Source organism: Oncorhynchus masou, chromosome 5, assembly GCF_036934945.1.
Source record: "Oncorhynchus masou masou isolate Uvic2021 chromosome 5, UVic_Omas_1.1, whole genome shotgun sequence".
NCBI classification, from domain to species: domain Eukaryota; kingdom Metazoa; phylum Chordata; class Actinopteri; order Salmoniformes; family Salmonidae; genus Oncorhynchus; species Oncorhynchus masou.
The window spans coordinates 51392339-51409740 of record NC_088216.1 but is presented as its reverse complement, the minus strand read 5'-3'; the positions used below and the strand labels follow the sequence as shown (position 1 = coordinate 51409740).

Sequence of the window (17402 nt, the reverse complement as noted above, 5' to 3'; positions counted from 1 at the left end):
GTTGGTTGCCTATTGGGGTATATTTTGAAAGGAACATATGGTAGATACTGTATATATATATATGAGAGAGAAAGAGAGAGAGAGAGAGAGAGAGTGAGAGAGAGTGTACGACTCTCGTTAGTCAACACCTCTTCAAAAGATTTGGGGTGTGCGTCAGCTCATGCTTTTTACTAGATGTATATATATATATATATAATAGGCATAAGGGAAGAGAGACCAAGAGCTTTATATATATATATAATAGCATACTATTATTATTATTATTATCCCTATTATTTCCCTGCAAACGTGGCGTGATTTACACTTGGTTGACTATTGCACAAAGAACCGTACAAATTCACTCTTTTCTTTATTTATAAACCCCCTTTCTCTTGGTGGAACGTACCAACGGGAAGGGGTAGAGAAAAGGCTGTGTAACAAAAACATCGAGTTATAGTGGTTCCCCTTGTTCCATACCTCCCCGCAGTCCTTGCAGCTCTTGAGCTGGCCCCGTTCGTTTAAACCGAGAACACCCATACCGACTTCTCAATGCAAAAAATAAAAGGGAACCCAGAAGCAGGGACTAGGGGAACGAAAGGTGTAAATAGAAAGCGAAAGCTCTTGGTCTCTCTCTCTCTCTCTCTCTCTCTATTCCTCTCATCTATTTTACTAAATGAATGAATGAATTATTAACTAGGACATAAATACAAGGAATCACGCCTCCGCCGGGACCAGCAGACAGCTCCAAGTCTTTGATATTCGTTTTAGCCCAATGATACATATGTATACTTATCCATGTACATATTTGCCTTGGTAGGACTAGAAGTAGGACCAGCAAGGCTTTTTTGAATAACATTTTTGACCAATACTTCGGAAGCTTCTACACAAGGCCACCAAGATTGCGCTGCTGCTGCCGCCGCTGTTACCACAACTCATTGCCGGTCCGAAGATGGCAACTTTAACGAACGGACAGGTGGATGGCACAAACGGGCTGGTGAACGGATTAAGCCACAGTCCAGCGGGCTGCGGGGGCACCATCCCTATGAAGGACCACGACGCTATCAAACTGTTCATCGGGCAGATACCACGCAACCTGGACGAGAAGGACCTCCGACCGCTCTTTGAGGAGTTCGGCAAGATCTACGAGCTCACCGTGCTCAAGGACCGCTTTACGGGCATGCACAAAGGTGGGTTGAGCCTACTACTCGGTCAAAGAGAGAGCGGGATTCCCATCTTCATTCTCTTTTCTCCTCGGCTCCCGTCGCCGTTGCCTGTCACGAATATCTGTCCATGGCTTGCAGTCTTGTTCCCCCTGGTTCGGGAGACAGGACTGACACGTATTGGACACGTGTGGTTGTTGCATAGTAATAGTTGGTATTTTTATAGTAATCTTTTTGTGTCATTTACTATTGTAGTATACTCTCGACAGGTTTCATGTTATCGGAAAATGAATAGTCCATTGCTATAGTCTGGATTCCGTAATGAATATTGAGACATTTCAACTAACATATCCATGTATTAATGTTCTGTGTTATCCAGGCATACAGCGCTGGCACGAATCACGACAGCTAATATTATGTAACAATATTAAGAGCATGTGCCGTTCTCTTGTATCTTTCGAAGTGCTACTTGTTAAGAGTAACGAGTCACACATATAGTCATTGTGCATTAATTCACAAGTGCAGAATCACCCTACTTCGATGTTAAAACATTTCTCGAATATACCCGTGGAGCCCGTGGCTTATTGCCCACGGCACCTTGCACTCTGTTGCGCGTGATGGCAAGTTTCCTGCAATAGGAAAGATGGAGGGAGGGGAATTGTATGTGTGTGCGCGCGTGCGTGCGAGCTCGTGCGTGTGCGCGGGGGCTTCTGTATGATTTTCTGAGCAAATGTGACCAATATTTGAGATTTTACATAATGCGTTCTACAGTATTCCCTACCTAAATCAATTATATGTGGTCCACCCGCCTACCTACCATATGTCATTGATGTTATGCTCTAGTCTAGTGCCTGGCATCATGCATGGAGATGTTTTGTGTTTCTGGAGACAGGTGTTTGAACAACCAGCTTATACATAGAGAGAGGACTGAAGGACTGTGCGTGTGTTAGTCACGCGTGCGCGCGCTCGCTCGCGTGTGCAAGTGTGAGATCGTATCCTACCTATTGATATGCTATACCCTTTGAGAGCTTGTCAACCCTTTGGTATTATGGTAATGATCAAGTTGTTGATCCAGAGTATTGATATTACAAAAAAACTATCAATAGATAACATGAACAATACATCCCATGTGGGTTGACAATTCTGGACATTACTGGACATTACAGTGAACAAAATCAGTAATCAGTAATCATCTGAAAATGAAAAAAGCACATGTATAGTTCTTCGATTGAAGGGTTCAATTGATCTGCAACACCTGGAGGGCATTTTCAGACTCCACAGGCTCACTTCACATGGGGATGTTAAAGTACAAACAGAGCTAGTGTTTGAGCTTTCCAATCCTGGTAGTATCCCCCAATCCCCGACCACCCCCGATCCTTTTAACAACGTGACATTTTGCATGATGATGAAATACAAATAAAGCAGGAAGGAGGGAGGAAGAGATTGCCGGGGAAGGGGGAACCAAAGAGAAGAGTGTGAAGGGTGAAGAGGAGAAGGAGGAGAGAGAGGAAGGGAGGAGGGTATATATTTTATTAATAGCCCAGCTGTAGTAGCGATTCCCTGTCTAACGGTTAATCATGCGTGGCCCGTGAACTATGGGCGGCCACGCCGGGTGATTCTAGGAACTGTCTCCTCACAGCGATATATGGCCTGGCCTCACAGGCAGCCCCCCCCCCCCCCTTCATTAGTGAGCCCCCCTCCGCAGCACCGCTCTCATATTTTAACTAGCTGGAGGTGCTAGCCCTCTCACTGGCTAGCTGGTTGGTCAAGACGTTATATATACACACTCCTTCTCCCGGCCAGACCAATATCCCTACACCTCCCCGCAAACAGGATGTTTGTCGAATGTTGGGGGTTTGTTACTATGAAATTGCTGTCAGGTTATGTCTGAATGTATTAACTTGAGTTTTACTTACAGCCAACAGGTATAATGTTTGTTACTTGTAACAAGCCTTTATAATATGTTATTAGACTGCTTATAATATTTGACAGTGTCATAGATATGAAGGTGTTATAAGACCTGCCGTAAGGTGTTATGTCCAGTCATGACCTCATGTCAAGTAACCATTGTCTTAACAGAGGTAGCGGTTTGCATTTTGACTGTACTGGCCTACCCCCTAGACAGTCGGTGTCATAGCATGGTTCACAACATGTCATTGTTTTCATCCTATTTTGGATATATCTACAAGCTGGCAAAACGTGTGACTGGCAACGTTTTCCAATTGTGGTACAAAATGTAGTCCAATGGATGTATATCAAACAAGGACAATGTTGATCTATAAACAACTTTAGGGTTGAAGAATGTTCTTGGCTTTTTATTGGTGTTAAAACTGCAAGAAAAGTCAACAACACTAGGGTCTGAGAATATGTGCAGCCTTTTGCCACACTGTAAAAAAGAAATGTGTTGACTCAACTAAAAAAAATCAAGGCAACCAGCTGCAAATAAAATTTCCAGTTTCCTCAACAAAATAGCATTGAAGTTGATTAAACTTAAAATATCAAGACATCCAGCTTCAATACGATTTATAGTGTGCCCATTTTTGAGCATATTAACTGAACCAACATACATTCTTAAGTTGAATACTATGTTCGCTCAACTTTTAATTTTACGTTGATTGAATATAATTCAACTTGAGAATTTATTCAACCTTATTTGTGTATTTCCCAGTGTGCCTCGCCCTTTGATTGAATTGTAGTTACCACCCGTTAGTGTATTCTATAGTGACAGAAACATGGTTGTTGAATTTGCTGGAATTCAGACCTGTAGTCTTCACTAAGTGAGTGTCTATCAAGTTCGCTGACGACACGACGGATGGTAGGCCTGATCACCGGCGACGATGAGTCAGCCTACAGGGAGGAGTTCAGTGCCTTGGCAGTGTGGTGCTGGAGCAGCAACCTCTCCTTCGACGTCAACAAGACCAAGGAGCTGATCGTGGACTACAGGAAATGGAGAGGTGAGCACGCCCCCATCCACATCGACGGGACGGCAGTGGAGCAGGTAGACAGCTTCAAGTTCCTCGGTGTCCAAATCACTAAAGACTTCAAATGGTCCAGACACACACGAACAGTCGTGAAGAAGGTGCGACAGTGCCTCTTCACCTTCAGGAGGTTGAAAAAGTTTGGCATGGGCCCTCAAATCCTGAAATGATCCTACAGCTGCACCATTGAAGCATCACTGCTTCGTATGGCAATAGCACTGCCCTCAATCGCATGGCGCTACAGAGAGTTGTGCAGACAGCGCAGTACATCACTGGGGCCGAACTCCCTGCTATCCATGGCCTCTATATCAGGCGGTGTCAAAAGAAGGCCTGGAAAATCGTCAAATACCCCAACCACCCAAACCATAGACTATTTTCTCTGCTGCCGCATGGCAAGAAGTACCGGTTCATCAAGTCTAACACCAACAGGCTCTTGAACAGCCTCTATCCCCAAGCAATACAACTGATAAATAGCTAAGAAAATACCTACATGGACAGAGTTTCCCTTGTATCTTTATTGACCTTTTATTTCAGTATTTTACATTGTCTCTATGCACAGTATTTTACATTGTCTCTATGCACAGTATTTTACATTGTCTCTATGCACAGTATTTTACATTGTCTCTATGCACAGTATTTTACATTGTCTCTATGCACAGTATTTTACATTGTCTCTATATACAGTATTTTACATTACATTGCATGCACACTCACAGGGCCCTACACATTCACACACACTGTCACTCCAACACAGACAATCACTCACGCATTTGCTCACTCACACATAATATGCACATATGTTTATACGGACCCTACACACCCACACTCACATGCAAGCTGCTGCTATTTTGTTTATCTTATATCCTGTTGCCTAGCAGTGGTGGAAAAAGTACCCAATTGTCATACTTGAGTAAAAGTAAAGATACCTTAAAAGAAAATGACTCAACTAAAAGTGAAAGTCACCCAGTAAGAACTATTATATTAAGCAAACCAGACAGCACCCTTTGCCTGTTTTTTTATTTACTTATGGATAGCCAGGGGCACACTGATACTCAAAATAACTACTTAAGTACTACTTTAAAATATTTTAACTTAAGTACTTTACACCACTGTTGCCTAATCTCCCCTTACCCCTATACATATCTACCTCCATCACTCCAGTATCCTTGCACATGTAAATATGGTATTGGAATGGACTTTTTAAATATTTCCTGTGTATAGTATGCTTACTTATTTATACAATAAAGTATTTCATATTCTTATTTCTCGTGTGCTTTTTTCTAGTAATACATTGTTATTGATTATTGCTTTGTTGGGGTTTTGAGTTTGTACTACGAAGCTATATGGAATTGTTTGATATAAAAAAAAAATATTTGATGAGAAAATATTTTTGACCTTACTGCTATTAGCCCAATAACAGATTCACTACATGGAACAACTACATGCCCCCAAAAAATCAAAAGGAAGTTTTTTGTGTGTTCTATGTCTGAGAGATAACAAAGATAAGGAAACATATATACACACATATATATACATATATATATACATATATATATATATATATATATATATATATATATATATATATATATATATATATATATATATATATATATATATACATATATATATACATATATATATATATATACTGTATAAAATTGTTTTACATGTATTTAACTCCTTGTTTTTGGCATTAAACAGTCTAAGCCCTGTCTAAGCCACGAGAGAGGGGGGATCTAGTAAGTTATATATAATTGTTTTAGAAGGCCATATCAAGACCCCTTGAAGTAACAAAATAAAATAAAAACATTATTTGAGTAAATAAATGATTTATCCTTACTGCTATTAGCCCATACACACATTGAACAACATATAGTCCACAAAAAAAACATAAAGGAAGTTTGTTCTGAAGTGTCCATCCCATATCTGAGAGATTTAATGAAGATCGGGACACATTTGATCGTTTTTTGTTTTTTTTTTTTTTTACATGTATTCAACCCCTTATTTTTGCCTCTAAAGAGTCCATATATATACTCCATACATTTTTTGGGGACTGTCAACGGGCGACCTTCAGACGAGTCTTGTGAGGCCTGTGGGCATCCTAGAGCAAAACAGCTGACAGGTACGTGTATATTAGTGTATAGCCCAAACTGTTCGGACACAACACACAGAAGTTGGCAGATTGGCTGTACCGACTTCAGACGAGTCCCAAAATTCTTGCGGCGGTCGGAGAACACCATTGTGTTTGTGAGAGTCTCATATTTTCATAGAGGGGTCATAATAGTTTGTAGGCCAAACCATTCAGATGCTTCAGGCGATTTTGTGTGAAGACCGATTTCCAGGTTGTCTTATGCTCTGATTAACACAGCTCTACTGTAGCTCTGTCACCTTTCACCACAGATGCAGAAGAGTTACATAGGCGGATGCATCCAATGCAAAAAAAAAAGAGATATCTCTAGCTTAAATTGCACATTTTCATGGGGATTTTATAATTATGCAAATTAGATCTCCACAGGGGGCGCAGACATCCACCTTAGGGGGGTTTTAACAAGTCAATTATTCCCCCCCCCCCCAAAACAAATAGGGATTAAAATGATTGACTCTCCTAAAGATTCTTATAAATAAAGTAGTCAAAAGTTGAGTATCCACACCTTTACTACTTCTCCTTTCCTCCATATGCTTTATTCCTCTTGTAACAGCTTTCTTCATGTGAATGAGAGTCGGAACACGAAAACCAAAACAGCCTATACTGGTGCAAACTAACACACGACAGAAACAAGGACAATCACCCACGAAACACTCAAAGAATATTCCCAATCAGAGACAACGATAAACACCTGCCTCTGATTGAGAACCACTTCAGACAGCCATAGACTAACCTAGAAAACCCCACTAAGCTACAATCCCAATACCTGTGAAAAAACCACAAGACAAAACACACCACATACAAAAACCCATGTCACACCCTGGCCTGACCAAATAGATAAAGAAAACACAAAATACTAAGACCAGGGCGTGACACCTCTTTATTTTCCTGCTGTGAAGGGTTTATCCCCTGTTTCTCAACACTGCCCTTTATTTGACCTGATGGACAAACCATTGTTATTGAAAAAACTCTAAAATGAAATGATTTTGGCTGGTTTGGAAATATGAAAATACCTTTAACAAAGATTAGTGTGATTTTGTGTGATTGTCCAATAAAGCTCTGAACGTGTTAACAACTAACACCACCTAGAGATGCTATTAATATGCTATTACTAATGTTATAGTGACATGTTATAATAGTTAGATAGACAGCCTCCTACATTGCCCATTGTCTCACATTCCTTGGATACTACTCTACTATACCATTGTGACTCTAACCTGTCCTTCAAAAAAAACTAAATTTAAAAAAAGTAAATGTAACAGTCGAACGCAACCTGGTAAATGTCTAATTTTTGAGGAGCCAAATGTCAGCAGATGCTGCTAAGTCGTACATGCACTCAATGATTTTGTCCCTTCTCTCGTACTGTGTCACAACCTGGTCACGAGCTGGTATCACAGCAACGAAACCACTTTAAAAGCTCTATAAAGAAACTCTGAAAGTGCTGGACAAAAAAATCAAACAGCTGTCCCCACTACAATATCATTAAGAAATACAACCTACTGAGCTTTAAGAGCTTCTTATGCCGACACCACTCTGCTGTTTAAGATCACTCATGACATTGCCCCACCACCTCTTAAGCAGTTTGTTACCTATTGCAAGGACAATACCAGGACAACAAGAGCTTCAACCAGAGGAGTCTGCTCAACTCAGTTTAGGTCCACCAAATTTGACCAGACATCTTTTTCAGTCAGAGCATCTGGATTATGAACACCCTGCCAACCATTGTGAGAGAGTGCAGTACCTTTGCTAGTTTCAAGGCATAACCTGAAAAAGTGGCTAAAGGCAAACCAGTCATGTCATATATATATGTATATAGTTGGTCACAGATATATATATATATATATATATATATATATATATATATATATATATATATATATCTGTGACCAACTGAGGCATATTTGTATTCCTAGTCATGTGAATTCCACAGATTAGGCCCAATTGAATGCATGTTGCATTTATATTTTTTGTTCAGTATAGATAGAGGGAGATTTTAATAGTCTGTTATATTGTAGCATTGTATTGATGTATTCATGTTGTTTTGTTTTCTGCCCAGCGACTACAGATGAAAATGAGCTAAATCTGGTGCAATGGCATGTTGTACATGCTCCCTGACAAATAAACAAATAAATAAATAAAATTGCCATAACCATCCCAATAATGACCCCATGTATCACTAGCAATCTAGTGTTTAAATTGCCGGCCCCTTGAAAGGGAGGGGGTGGATAGAGGAGGCTGAGGAAGGAAGGGAACGGGCACAGAGGTGACAACACTAGGCCTATATTCTCCCAATGATTTTATTTCTCTCCCCTCTGCGACTGGGCCGTACTAATAGAGGCCATTTATAACAGTCACCAGCTGCCGCCGTGCTGAGAGGGACGCCGGCACAAAGACGGGCCACTTTCTCTCTTTTTTTGCAATGCAGCATGGGAGGGAGGGTGGAGATATGGAAGTACACTACCAACCAGGTGACTGCCAGAGACAGACGCCCTCGTAATTCACCTTGGTTCAATGAGACGCTCCTAGCATGTATGACTGTCAAGTGTCAACAATGCATGTGTCCTTTATCATCAGATGTTTTGGTGTAATAACAGTGTAATACATATGTAGTAACAGAGTAATTGCATATATTGTTAAAGATAAACGAAAATGTCCTCTCTTGTCAGAGTTGCCTTCGGAAGCTCTGCTTTGGGGTTTTCCTAGGAGTCCTTTGAAAGTGAGAGAAGCACCAGGAATAGGTACATTGATATCTTCTGGTGTTTTTTTGACCAATTCAATTGAAAGGCGGACAGAGATGCTCCCGTTGGGCTTCTGCACTCACCTTATTTTGTACTAGATACTGGGCAGGCTGGCTGGCAGGTGATGTAGATAAATTATCACAGGTGATTAATCCTATCTAAAAAATATATGCCTTTCAAGATCCCCTATGATCCCCAAATGTCGCCTATAAAAGTAGACATGTCACAAACATCAATATGTAAACATTACTAAAACATACAGCCAAAACCTAAATTGAAATGAAGTATGTTTTGAAGTGTATGAGAGATATAAGAAGGCAAAGAAAATGCCTTATTCACTTCCATTCATTCACTTCCATCGTGTTCGTGAGTCTCCGCTTTCCATATTAGTTTCCAGATCAAACTATTAGGACGGTTTTCGCGAGAAGACCGGGATTTTCGGTATGTCTCCTGATCGCCTGATCTGACAAACACCACTGTAGCTCTGCCACCTTCCACCACAGACACGGAAGGACAACATTGGGCAGATGCGGTGGATTGCGAAACAGCCCAAGCAAAAACAACAGATATATCTAGCTTAAACAGACAGATTAAGGGGATTGTTTTATTATGCTAATTCAATTTAGGCGCAGCGTTGACTTTAGGAGGTTAAGAGAGGACAGTTAACCTACTGTAACTTAATTGTGGATGGAGCGAGTGATACACTGTACAGAGTGTTGATTGGCAGTTTGACCTGGGTCTGGGAAACAGCCCCTGGTAGCGTAGTTCTAGACCTGTTGGTCCACATAGGGACCCTTCATCTTAGAGAAGCAATGGAAATCATCATGAAATATTAAAAAATATCTTCTTTCATTAAGAATTCATCAAATCTGGATACTGACTGCTTTGAAAACTAGCTGAAACTGGGAACATCGTCAATGGACATAATGTCTGAAGGCACTGCAGTATCGTAAATGTAATACCCTGTGGCACTCTGGGAAGGTGTTACAGGTTGCCGCATTGGAAGTTCCTCCTGACAGGCAGCGAGGCGCTGAAACCAATGTAGCCTTTCAACAAGGAAAAGGAAAGAGAGACAAACAGAGAGACAGACAGAGAGAGAGACAGACAGAGAGACAGAGAGAGACAGACAGAGAGACAGAAAGAGAGAGACAGAGAGAGCAAGACAGAGGCGAGGGGGGGGGGGGGTTCTACCGGGCTGCGTTAATGCACCAAGCATTTTGGCCGCAGGATTTCACTCTTGTTGCATCATCCCCTCTGTGGGCTGTTTTTTCTCCTCACTTCGTTGGTTTGGGGTGTGTGTGTACCCCTCCTTCCCTCTCTCATTCCCTGCCCAGAATTCTCCACTCAGCTCCGTTCGGAATGCACACTCAGGCACCACATCGTGCCCTGTTTCTATGACGACGTGCAGCGATCGATGTTGAGTGTTTTGTTGGGGAAAAGGGGCAACATGTGTCACAGACGAGGCCGCGTGTCGCCAAAATCCTCCCACCAGCTCAACCGCCCCACGCACACCTCTTGGTGTCTAAAAACATCCGAGCCTCAAGACGAAAAATAGGGAGGAGAACGTGAGACGTGCCTAATTTGCCTAATCTGTCAGTGGGGACAGTTGTCAAGGTGCCTCGGATGCTGTTGTCCATTATGATTGTCCGGGATCATTAGCCCAGAGAGCTAGTTACTTACAGTGAGCTATGGTCATGTAGGGAGGAGAGGAATGGGGGAGGGAGAAGGGAAATGGTGAGGGGATCAAAGACTAGATGATTAGCATGCTAACTGCAGGTCGGGAGTTATGATTGCTGTCAGGGGGGGAAGAGACCTCTTGCTATTGTGACCTCCTCATTGGACTCATTAAAGCCTGTGACCTTTATCATCATGAAGGAATGGGGACGTTCTGGCAGAGGACGCAGTCTCATATTAGTTTAGGAGATTGACAGACACTGTACAGGTATATGGAAGTGTCAGTAAAACACAGGAAGTGGCACACACGTCACACACACACCACATAGCTAATAACATTGGGGGAAATGTGAAAGCAGAAGAGAAATTGTTTGACTGATGGTGCAGTAAGAACAGATTCTCATCATACGGGATGTCTCTTGCTTTTACATGTATCCTCATTCCTGTCAAATTACTTTTGGTGGAACCGTTGTCAGAACATGATTTAACACCATAACAAATATGTTGTAACCGAGTCATATCATGTTGTACCCGAGTCATAACGTGTTGTAACCGAGTCATAACGTGTTGTAACCGAGTCATAACATGTTGTACCCGAGTCATAACGTGTTGTAACCGAGTCATAACGTGTTGTACCCGAGTCATAATGTGTTGTAACCAAGTCATAACGTGTTGTAACCGAGTCATAACATGTTGTACCCGAGTCATAACATGTTGTACCCGAGTCATAACGTGTTGTAACCGAGTCATAACGTGTTGTAACCGATTCATAACATGTTGTAACTGAGTCATAACATGTTGTACCCGAGTCATAATGTGTTGTAACCGAGTCATAACGTGTTGTAACCGAGTAATAACATGTTGTACCCGAGTCATTACATGTTGTACCCGAGTCATAACGTGTTGTAACCAGAGTCATAACGTGTTGAAACCGAGTCATAACGTGTTGTAACCGAGTAATAACATGTTGTACCAGGTCATAACATGTTGTACCCGAGTCATAACGTGTTGTAACCAGTCATAACGTGTTGTAACCAGGTCATAACGCGTTGTAACCAGTCATAACGTGTTGTAACCGAGTAATAACATGTTGTACCCGAGTCATAACGTGTTGTACCCGAGTCATAACGTGTTGTAACCGAGTCATAACGTGTTGTAACCGAGTCATAACGTGTTGTAACCGAGTCATAACGTGTTGTAACCGAGTCATAACATGTTGTACCCGAGTCATAACGTGTTGTAACCGAGTCATAACATGTTGTACCCGAGTCATAACATGTTGTACCCGAGTCATAACATGTTGTACCCGAGTCATAACGTGTTGTAACCGAGTCATAACGTGTTGTAACCGAGTCATAACATGTTGTACCCGAGTCATAACGTGTTGTAACCGAGTCATAACGTGTTGTAACCGAGTAATAACATGTTGTACCCGAGTCATAACGTGTTGTAACCGAGTCATAACGTGTTGTACCCGAGTCATAACATGTTGTAACCGAGTCATAACATGTTGTACCCGAGTCATAACGTGTTGTAACCGAGTCATAACGTGTTGTAACCGAGTCATAACGTGTTGTAACCGAGTCATAACGTGTTGTAACTGAGTCATAACGTGTTGTAACCGAGTAATAACATCTTGCGGTTTGTTAGTGTTAATCTGTCACTGCAAATGTTGAGTCTTCTAATGTTAAGGGTGCTGGATTGACAACTGAATTTTTTATGTGACAAAATGTGGTCTACTCCGCGCATATATGCTCTTATTAGGATGTCGTTAATGTATCCACACAGTAAGGCCCAGGGGATTATTGCTACGCTGACCTGGAGGGAAGGGACTCATCCCTTAGGTCAGAGGAGCTGCTGACCTCAGCAATCTTAGGGGAGCTAAATGTACAGAGGGGAAGCATAGAAAGATTGCACATGGAACAGGGATACTGCTTGTCAGACTTCAATGAGAATGGCAGATCTATAACACACATTTCTATCTGAAATCACCTGGGTCGTACACACTACATAAAAGACCTCTTGTACTCTTTGCTTACAGGCTTTGTTGAGTAATCTCAAAAGGACATTCAAGCAACTGTTGTATATAAGAATAGTGTGCGTCAATATTCCAGGGGCCGCATTTGTCAATATTGCGTCAAAACTATTCTAAAATACTACTTAGGAACGTAATTTAGAATGTTTGTGTTCATAGTGGGATTTATCAAACAATCCTACGATCATCATACTCACACTGCTAGGAGATCACCATTGATAAATGTAAATTGTTCTCAGCCTCAGGGCTTGTGCACAACCTTGGGTATTTGCATTTCAAAATCGTCCCTTTAATAAAGCCTGTGGGTAATATACAATGCCGTACCATGAAATACAGTGGCGTAACCAGGAAGAGCTAAACAAACAAAAAAATGACACAATTCAAAGACTGAAATAGAGTTGCTCGTGTCAGAGATTGAATATAACAAAAAGGTGTTATATGTCTCGCTCAGTTATGCCTTGACCAGTAAAAATAAAATCAAAGCTTCAAAAGAGAGGACCATTAGGACGTGTCAAGTTTATTTAGCAACGGCAAATATACTTCAAACAAGGAGACAACACTCCCCAATAAGCCATCCATCCTCAACAGCTCCCATCTCTTGTTTGCATAGGCCAACATTGCTGTTCTGCAGAGTGAACGATTCATGCGTTTCACCTTGGCCACCACATTCAGCAGCGTCTTTTGAACCACATGACCTATCACCTGCACATAAATGAAGTGGGTGGAAGCCTTCTCTGTTCACGTAGTTGAACTCGTTTTGGGATGGTGCTTTTACGGCGATGTGGGTGTCATCTATTGCTCTGATCGTATTTGAGAACCATGATGGAAAAGAAACCCCTCTTGACTTCAACCTGTTGTGTGATGGTGTATGGAAATTGTATGCAACCGTTCGTTTTGGTGATGATTGCATCCAAACCATCGGCTCATCGAGGTCTATGTCATTTTGATCTGTAAGCTCCCTCTGAAAAGTGCCCGTTGCCCGAAAACCTGAGGCTGGAGAGCACTTTGATATGCACCGGAATGGCATGTGTTTGCCTTTCTAAAGTAGGTCTTAAATCCTAGCAAAAATCCCCATATGATAGTTTCACAAAATCTATCTGATGAGCCAATCTGTACTTTCTGCAAAAAAAGTCACACCTGTCTCTAAAAACACACTCTCTGCAAAATGCAGCTTGTGCCAAATCTTCTAACCGATCAGGATTAGCCATCTCTCATTCACTTTCCCATTATCTCAGATTTATAGTATTTGAACAATGGTTTAATGTTCACATATGCCTCTAATTTAACAAATTACTGCACTTTGTATGGATTTTTGTTGTAAAAAAAATGCTCTGAAGTGGTCAAATTATATAATATAGCCTGCCAAGATATGTTGCATGAATTCACAATGGAATTACAATGAAATTGAAAAATGATTGAATTATTACTCTCATAATTTCACAAATGTTCAACATATATTTTCACCATTCACTCGGCCATGCTTGACAAGCAGTTCCCTTATTCCACCACTTGGCACTGTGCGTACGCATGGTCATGGCTGTGCGTCAATCTACGCACATTCTCAAGTAAACGTTCATATTGATAAATCTCACACATTGCATGGATATGATCCCACGCAAGGTTTAGGCACAGATTTGTGCCTACACATGATCGATAAATGAGGCCCCTGAGGTTTTATAGTGGTGCAATGCAAGCATGCGTGTAACCCTGTACAGCCTAGCCTGACCCAAGCAGCCAGTCAAGACCAGCACCTCCAACCCTTCTGACAGTACTGGACTATACCTTTTTTGGAACAACTATACTTTGTATGAATCTTTTTAGCAAACAAACAACTTCTCTTAACCAGATAGCACACATGCATCAGATTTACATAGGCATAATGTTGAGACGACAGGAAATTTACAATGTACTTACATTGCCGAGACATAGCATGGGGATCTTTTCCTTAAGACAAAGATACTATTGTAGCGAACAACGCTAGGCTCCCTTCAAACCACGGCCCTTCAGCCTAGTTCAAGAAGGTAAATGCTAAGGGGGACGCTTCGGGTGACATCACCCCATTGACTACCAATTGAAGATGGCACATGTGGGTTGGACACGCCTCTATACACACCCATACCCGCAGCCTTAAAGGTCTTTTGCTCAATAAGAAATCGTCAGCACAATACGGTTTAAAAATGCAGGGACAAACTTATTTAAAAAAATGTATATATATAATAATTCCCTGAAAGATTTATGTTAACTGTATACACAATCCTAAATGTGAAGCACAAAGATATGCTTAACTTTGTCAGCCTTTAAACTTTCATCAGCTTAACCTGTTGTTTACCCTAAAAGAGGCTTAATAAATAAAATGCCAGAAGTACAACATCTTCCTTCCTCATATTAAGATGTTGTTTTTATGTTTTTTTTGCTATTGCCATGTTATTGCTATGGCGATTTTAAGTGCCCGAAAGCGTACTCTAGCACTGTTTTGACAAGGGCTCCTTAGAGGGTTAAATAGTTACTGTTTTCAAGGCAATTGCATCATGGAAGTGTTATTGTGGTCCATGTTCAATGTTTAAAGAGGCTGACGCTTTGGTTCTGTTCGATCCATCTGCTTGTTCCCCTGAGGTTTCAGATAAAGCCTCTGTTCCGGAGTGAGAGAATGCAATACTTTCAAAATATGGGAAACTTTCTGTTGTTTACACAGCTTTTATTAACACATTTCACTTTTTGGGGTTGTTGTGTAGTCACCCCTCTTTATTCAATTTTACAGCGATATTTCCCTCAGAAAATGCTAATCCTCACATTCTGCTATTGCTCCCTGTGAAAAGTGTGCGTGCATTTGTTTGTGTGGTTTCCATTCAGGAATCAAACCATAAACTCCGGTGAGGTAAGCACCGATCTCCAACCAACTGAGCCAACGAAAACAACCACAATTCTCCCCCATCCCCAACTTTATCCTACAGGACCAGTTAGAGGGTTAGTGAGGATAAAGCCTTGCAACATTCTGGCTCAGTTTATATTCCATTGTAGGTCTGATGCACACATCTAGTGACATTTAGAAGTTCAACTTCTTAGAGATCAATGGAACATGTAGGTCAGACTGAGAACAGGAGCGAATTCAACACAGGACTCAAAAGGTCTCCTGAATGAGAATTATCTCCATATTGTGGTGCTGCATGCTTTGTACCATAATGATAGTGAATTACAATCCTCTCTATTGTTTGTTCATAATGCAGGCAATCTCTCTGCCATTCATTGCCATACCGCACATCTGTACTGTGTAGGTGTAATTACAGGGTACACATCCATGCTATATAATTAAAGAGCAAGGTACACGTTCCTTTGTCTATAGGTCCAGTGATTATATAGCCCTGTACTATAGTGCTTGTTGCTAATAACAATAAAGTGGTTATTAGCAGACTGTGTGTGTGTTCAGCCATTAGGCCTTTATTTCTAATGCTGTAGTGTGTGCGTGCGTGCGTGCGTGCGTGCGTGCGTGCGTGTGTGTGTGTGTGCATGCATGTGTGCGTGCGTTCTGGTGGTGTGTGTGTGTGTGTGTGTGTGTGTGTGTTTGTGTTTGTGTGTGTGTGTGTGTGTGTGTGTGTGTGTGTGTGTGTGTGTGTGTGTGTGTGTGTGTGTGTGTGTGTGTGTGTGTGTGTGTGTGTGTGTGTGTGTGTGTGTGTGTGTGTGTGTACAGGTGAGTGTGTGTGTGTGTACATGTGAGTGTGTGTGTGAGATTTGCCTCCATGCTGTCTTGAGGTTTAGGTGGCCGAATGGAATCACATGGCAGGAATGGGAATAGTAAATCAGGTTACTCGCATCCAGAAGAGAGCCAAGGGGGCTTGAAACATGTACTCTAGTCAGACAAAGACATGACGGCATTAAGCCTAATATCACAATTGTTCACTGTCTTATGCTTTCGTAATTTCATATACATTTCTACATAGTTTTTTTATCATAGTATATTTATTGTTTGGAATAACAGATATCATAGCACTTCAAATATTCCTGGGAACATGAAATGGTGGAGATTTGTTTTTCTTTTTTTCTTCTTCATAAATCAGGATAACCCTCATGAGATGTTTTCACGGGAACCTGTGGGATTCATCACACCATATCCAATAAAAGCAATATTAGGACAACAGAAAATCAATCAAATGAAAGTTAATAAAAGCAGCCATTAAATGAGGATACATTAGTTCCATATCGTGAATAGTGAGCAAGCCAAGGATCTTATAAGCATGGGTGACAAGAAACAGTTGCACAGGTATAAATCAAAATAGATCAAAAGCTTTTAGTGGATACAAAAAGATCTGGTTAAGATCAATATTGAAACAAGGCCCATAGGAGTAGCTACTGTTGATCCCAGAACTGCTGTTGATCTGCTGTTGATCGTAGAACTGCTGTTGATCTGCTGTTGATCCTTGAACTGCTGTTGATCTGCAGTTGATTCTTGAACTGCTGTTGATCTGCTATTGATCCTAGAACTGCTGTTGATCTGCTGTTGATCCTAGAACTATTAGCTACAGAACTATGTAACTCACTGCAGTTGATTCTAAAACTAGCTATAGTGTAACTATGTTGTTGGTCCTAGAGCTAGCTACAGTGTAACTATGTTGTTGGTCCTAGAGCTAGCTACAGTGTAACTATGTTGTTGGTCCTAGAGCTAGCTACAGTGTAACTATGTTGTTGGTCCTAGAG

General features: G+C 41.3%; 1 protein-coding gene across 6 annotated transcripts in view; it reads left to right on the top strand.

The window, feature by feature from the left end:
• Positions 1 to 549: 549 nt before the first annotated feature.
• The window catches only part of LOC135539796 (CUGBP Elav-like family member 4), a 113778-nt gene continuing 96925 nt past the window's right edge, over positions 550 to 17402 (top strand). For all 6 annotated transcript variants that reach the window (XM_064965925.1, XM_064965928.1, XM_064965924.1 and 3 more), the window contains exon 1: positions 550 to 1166. In XM_064965925.1, the coding sequence (XP_064821997.1) occupies positions 929 to 1166 (238 nt within the window). In that variant the 5' untranslated portion in view covers positions 550 to 928. The remainder of the gene's footprint in view (positions 1167 to 17402) is intronic.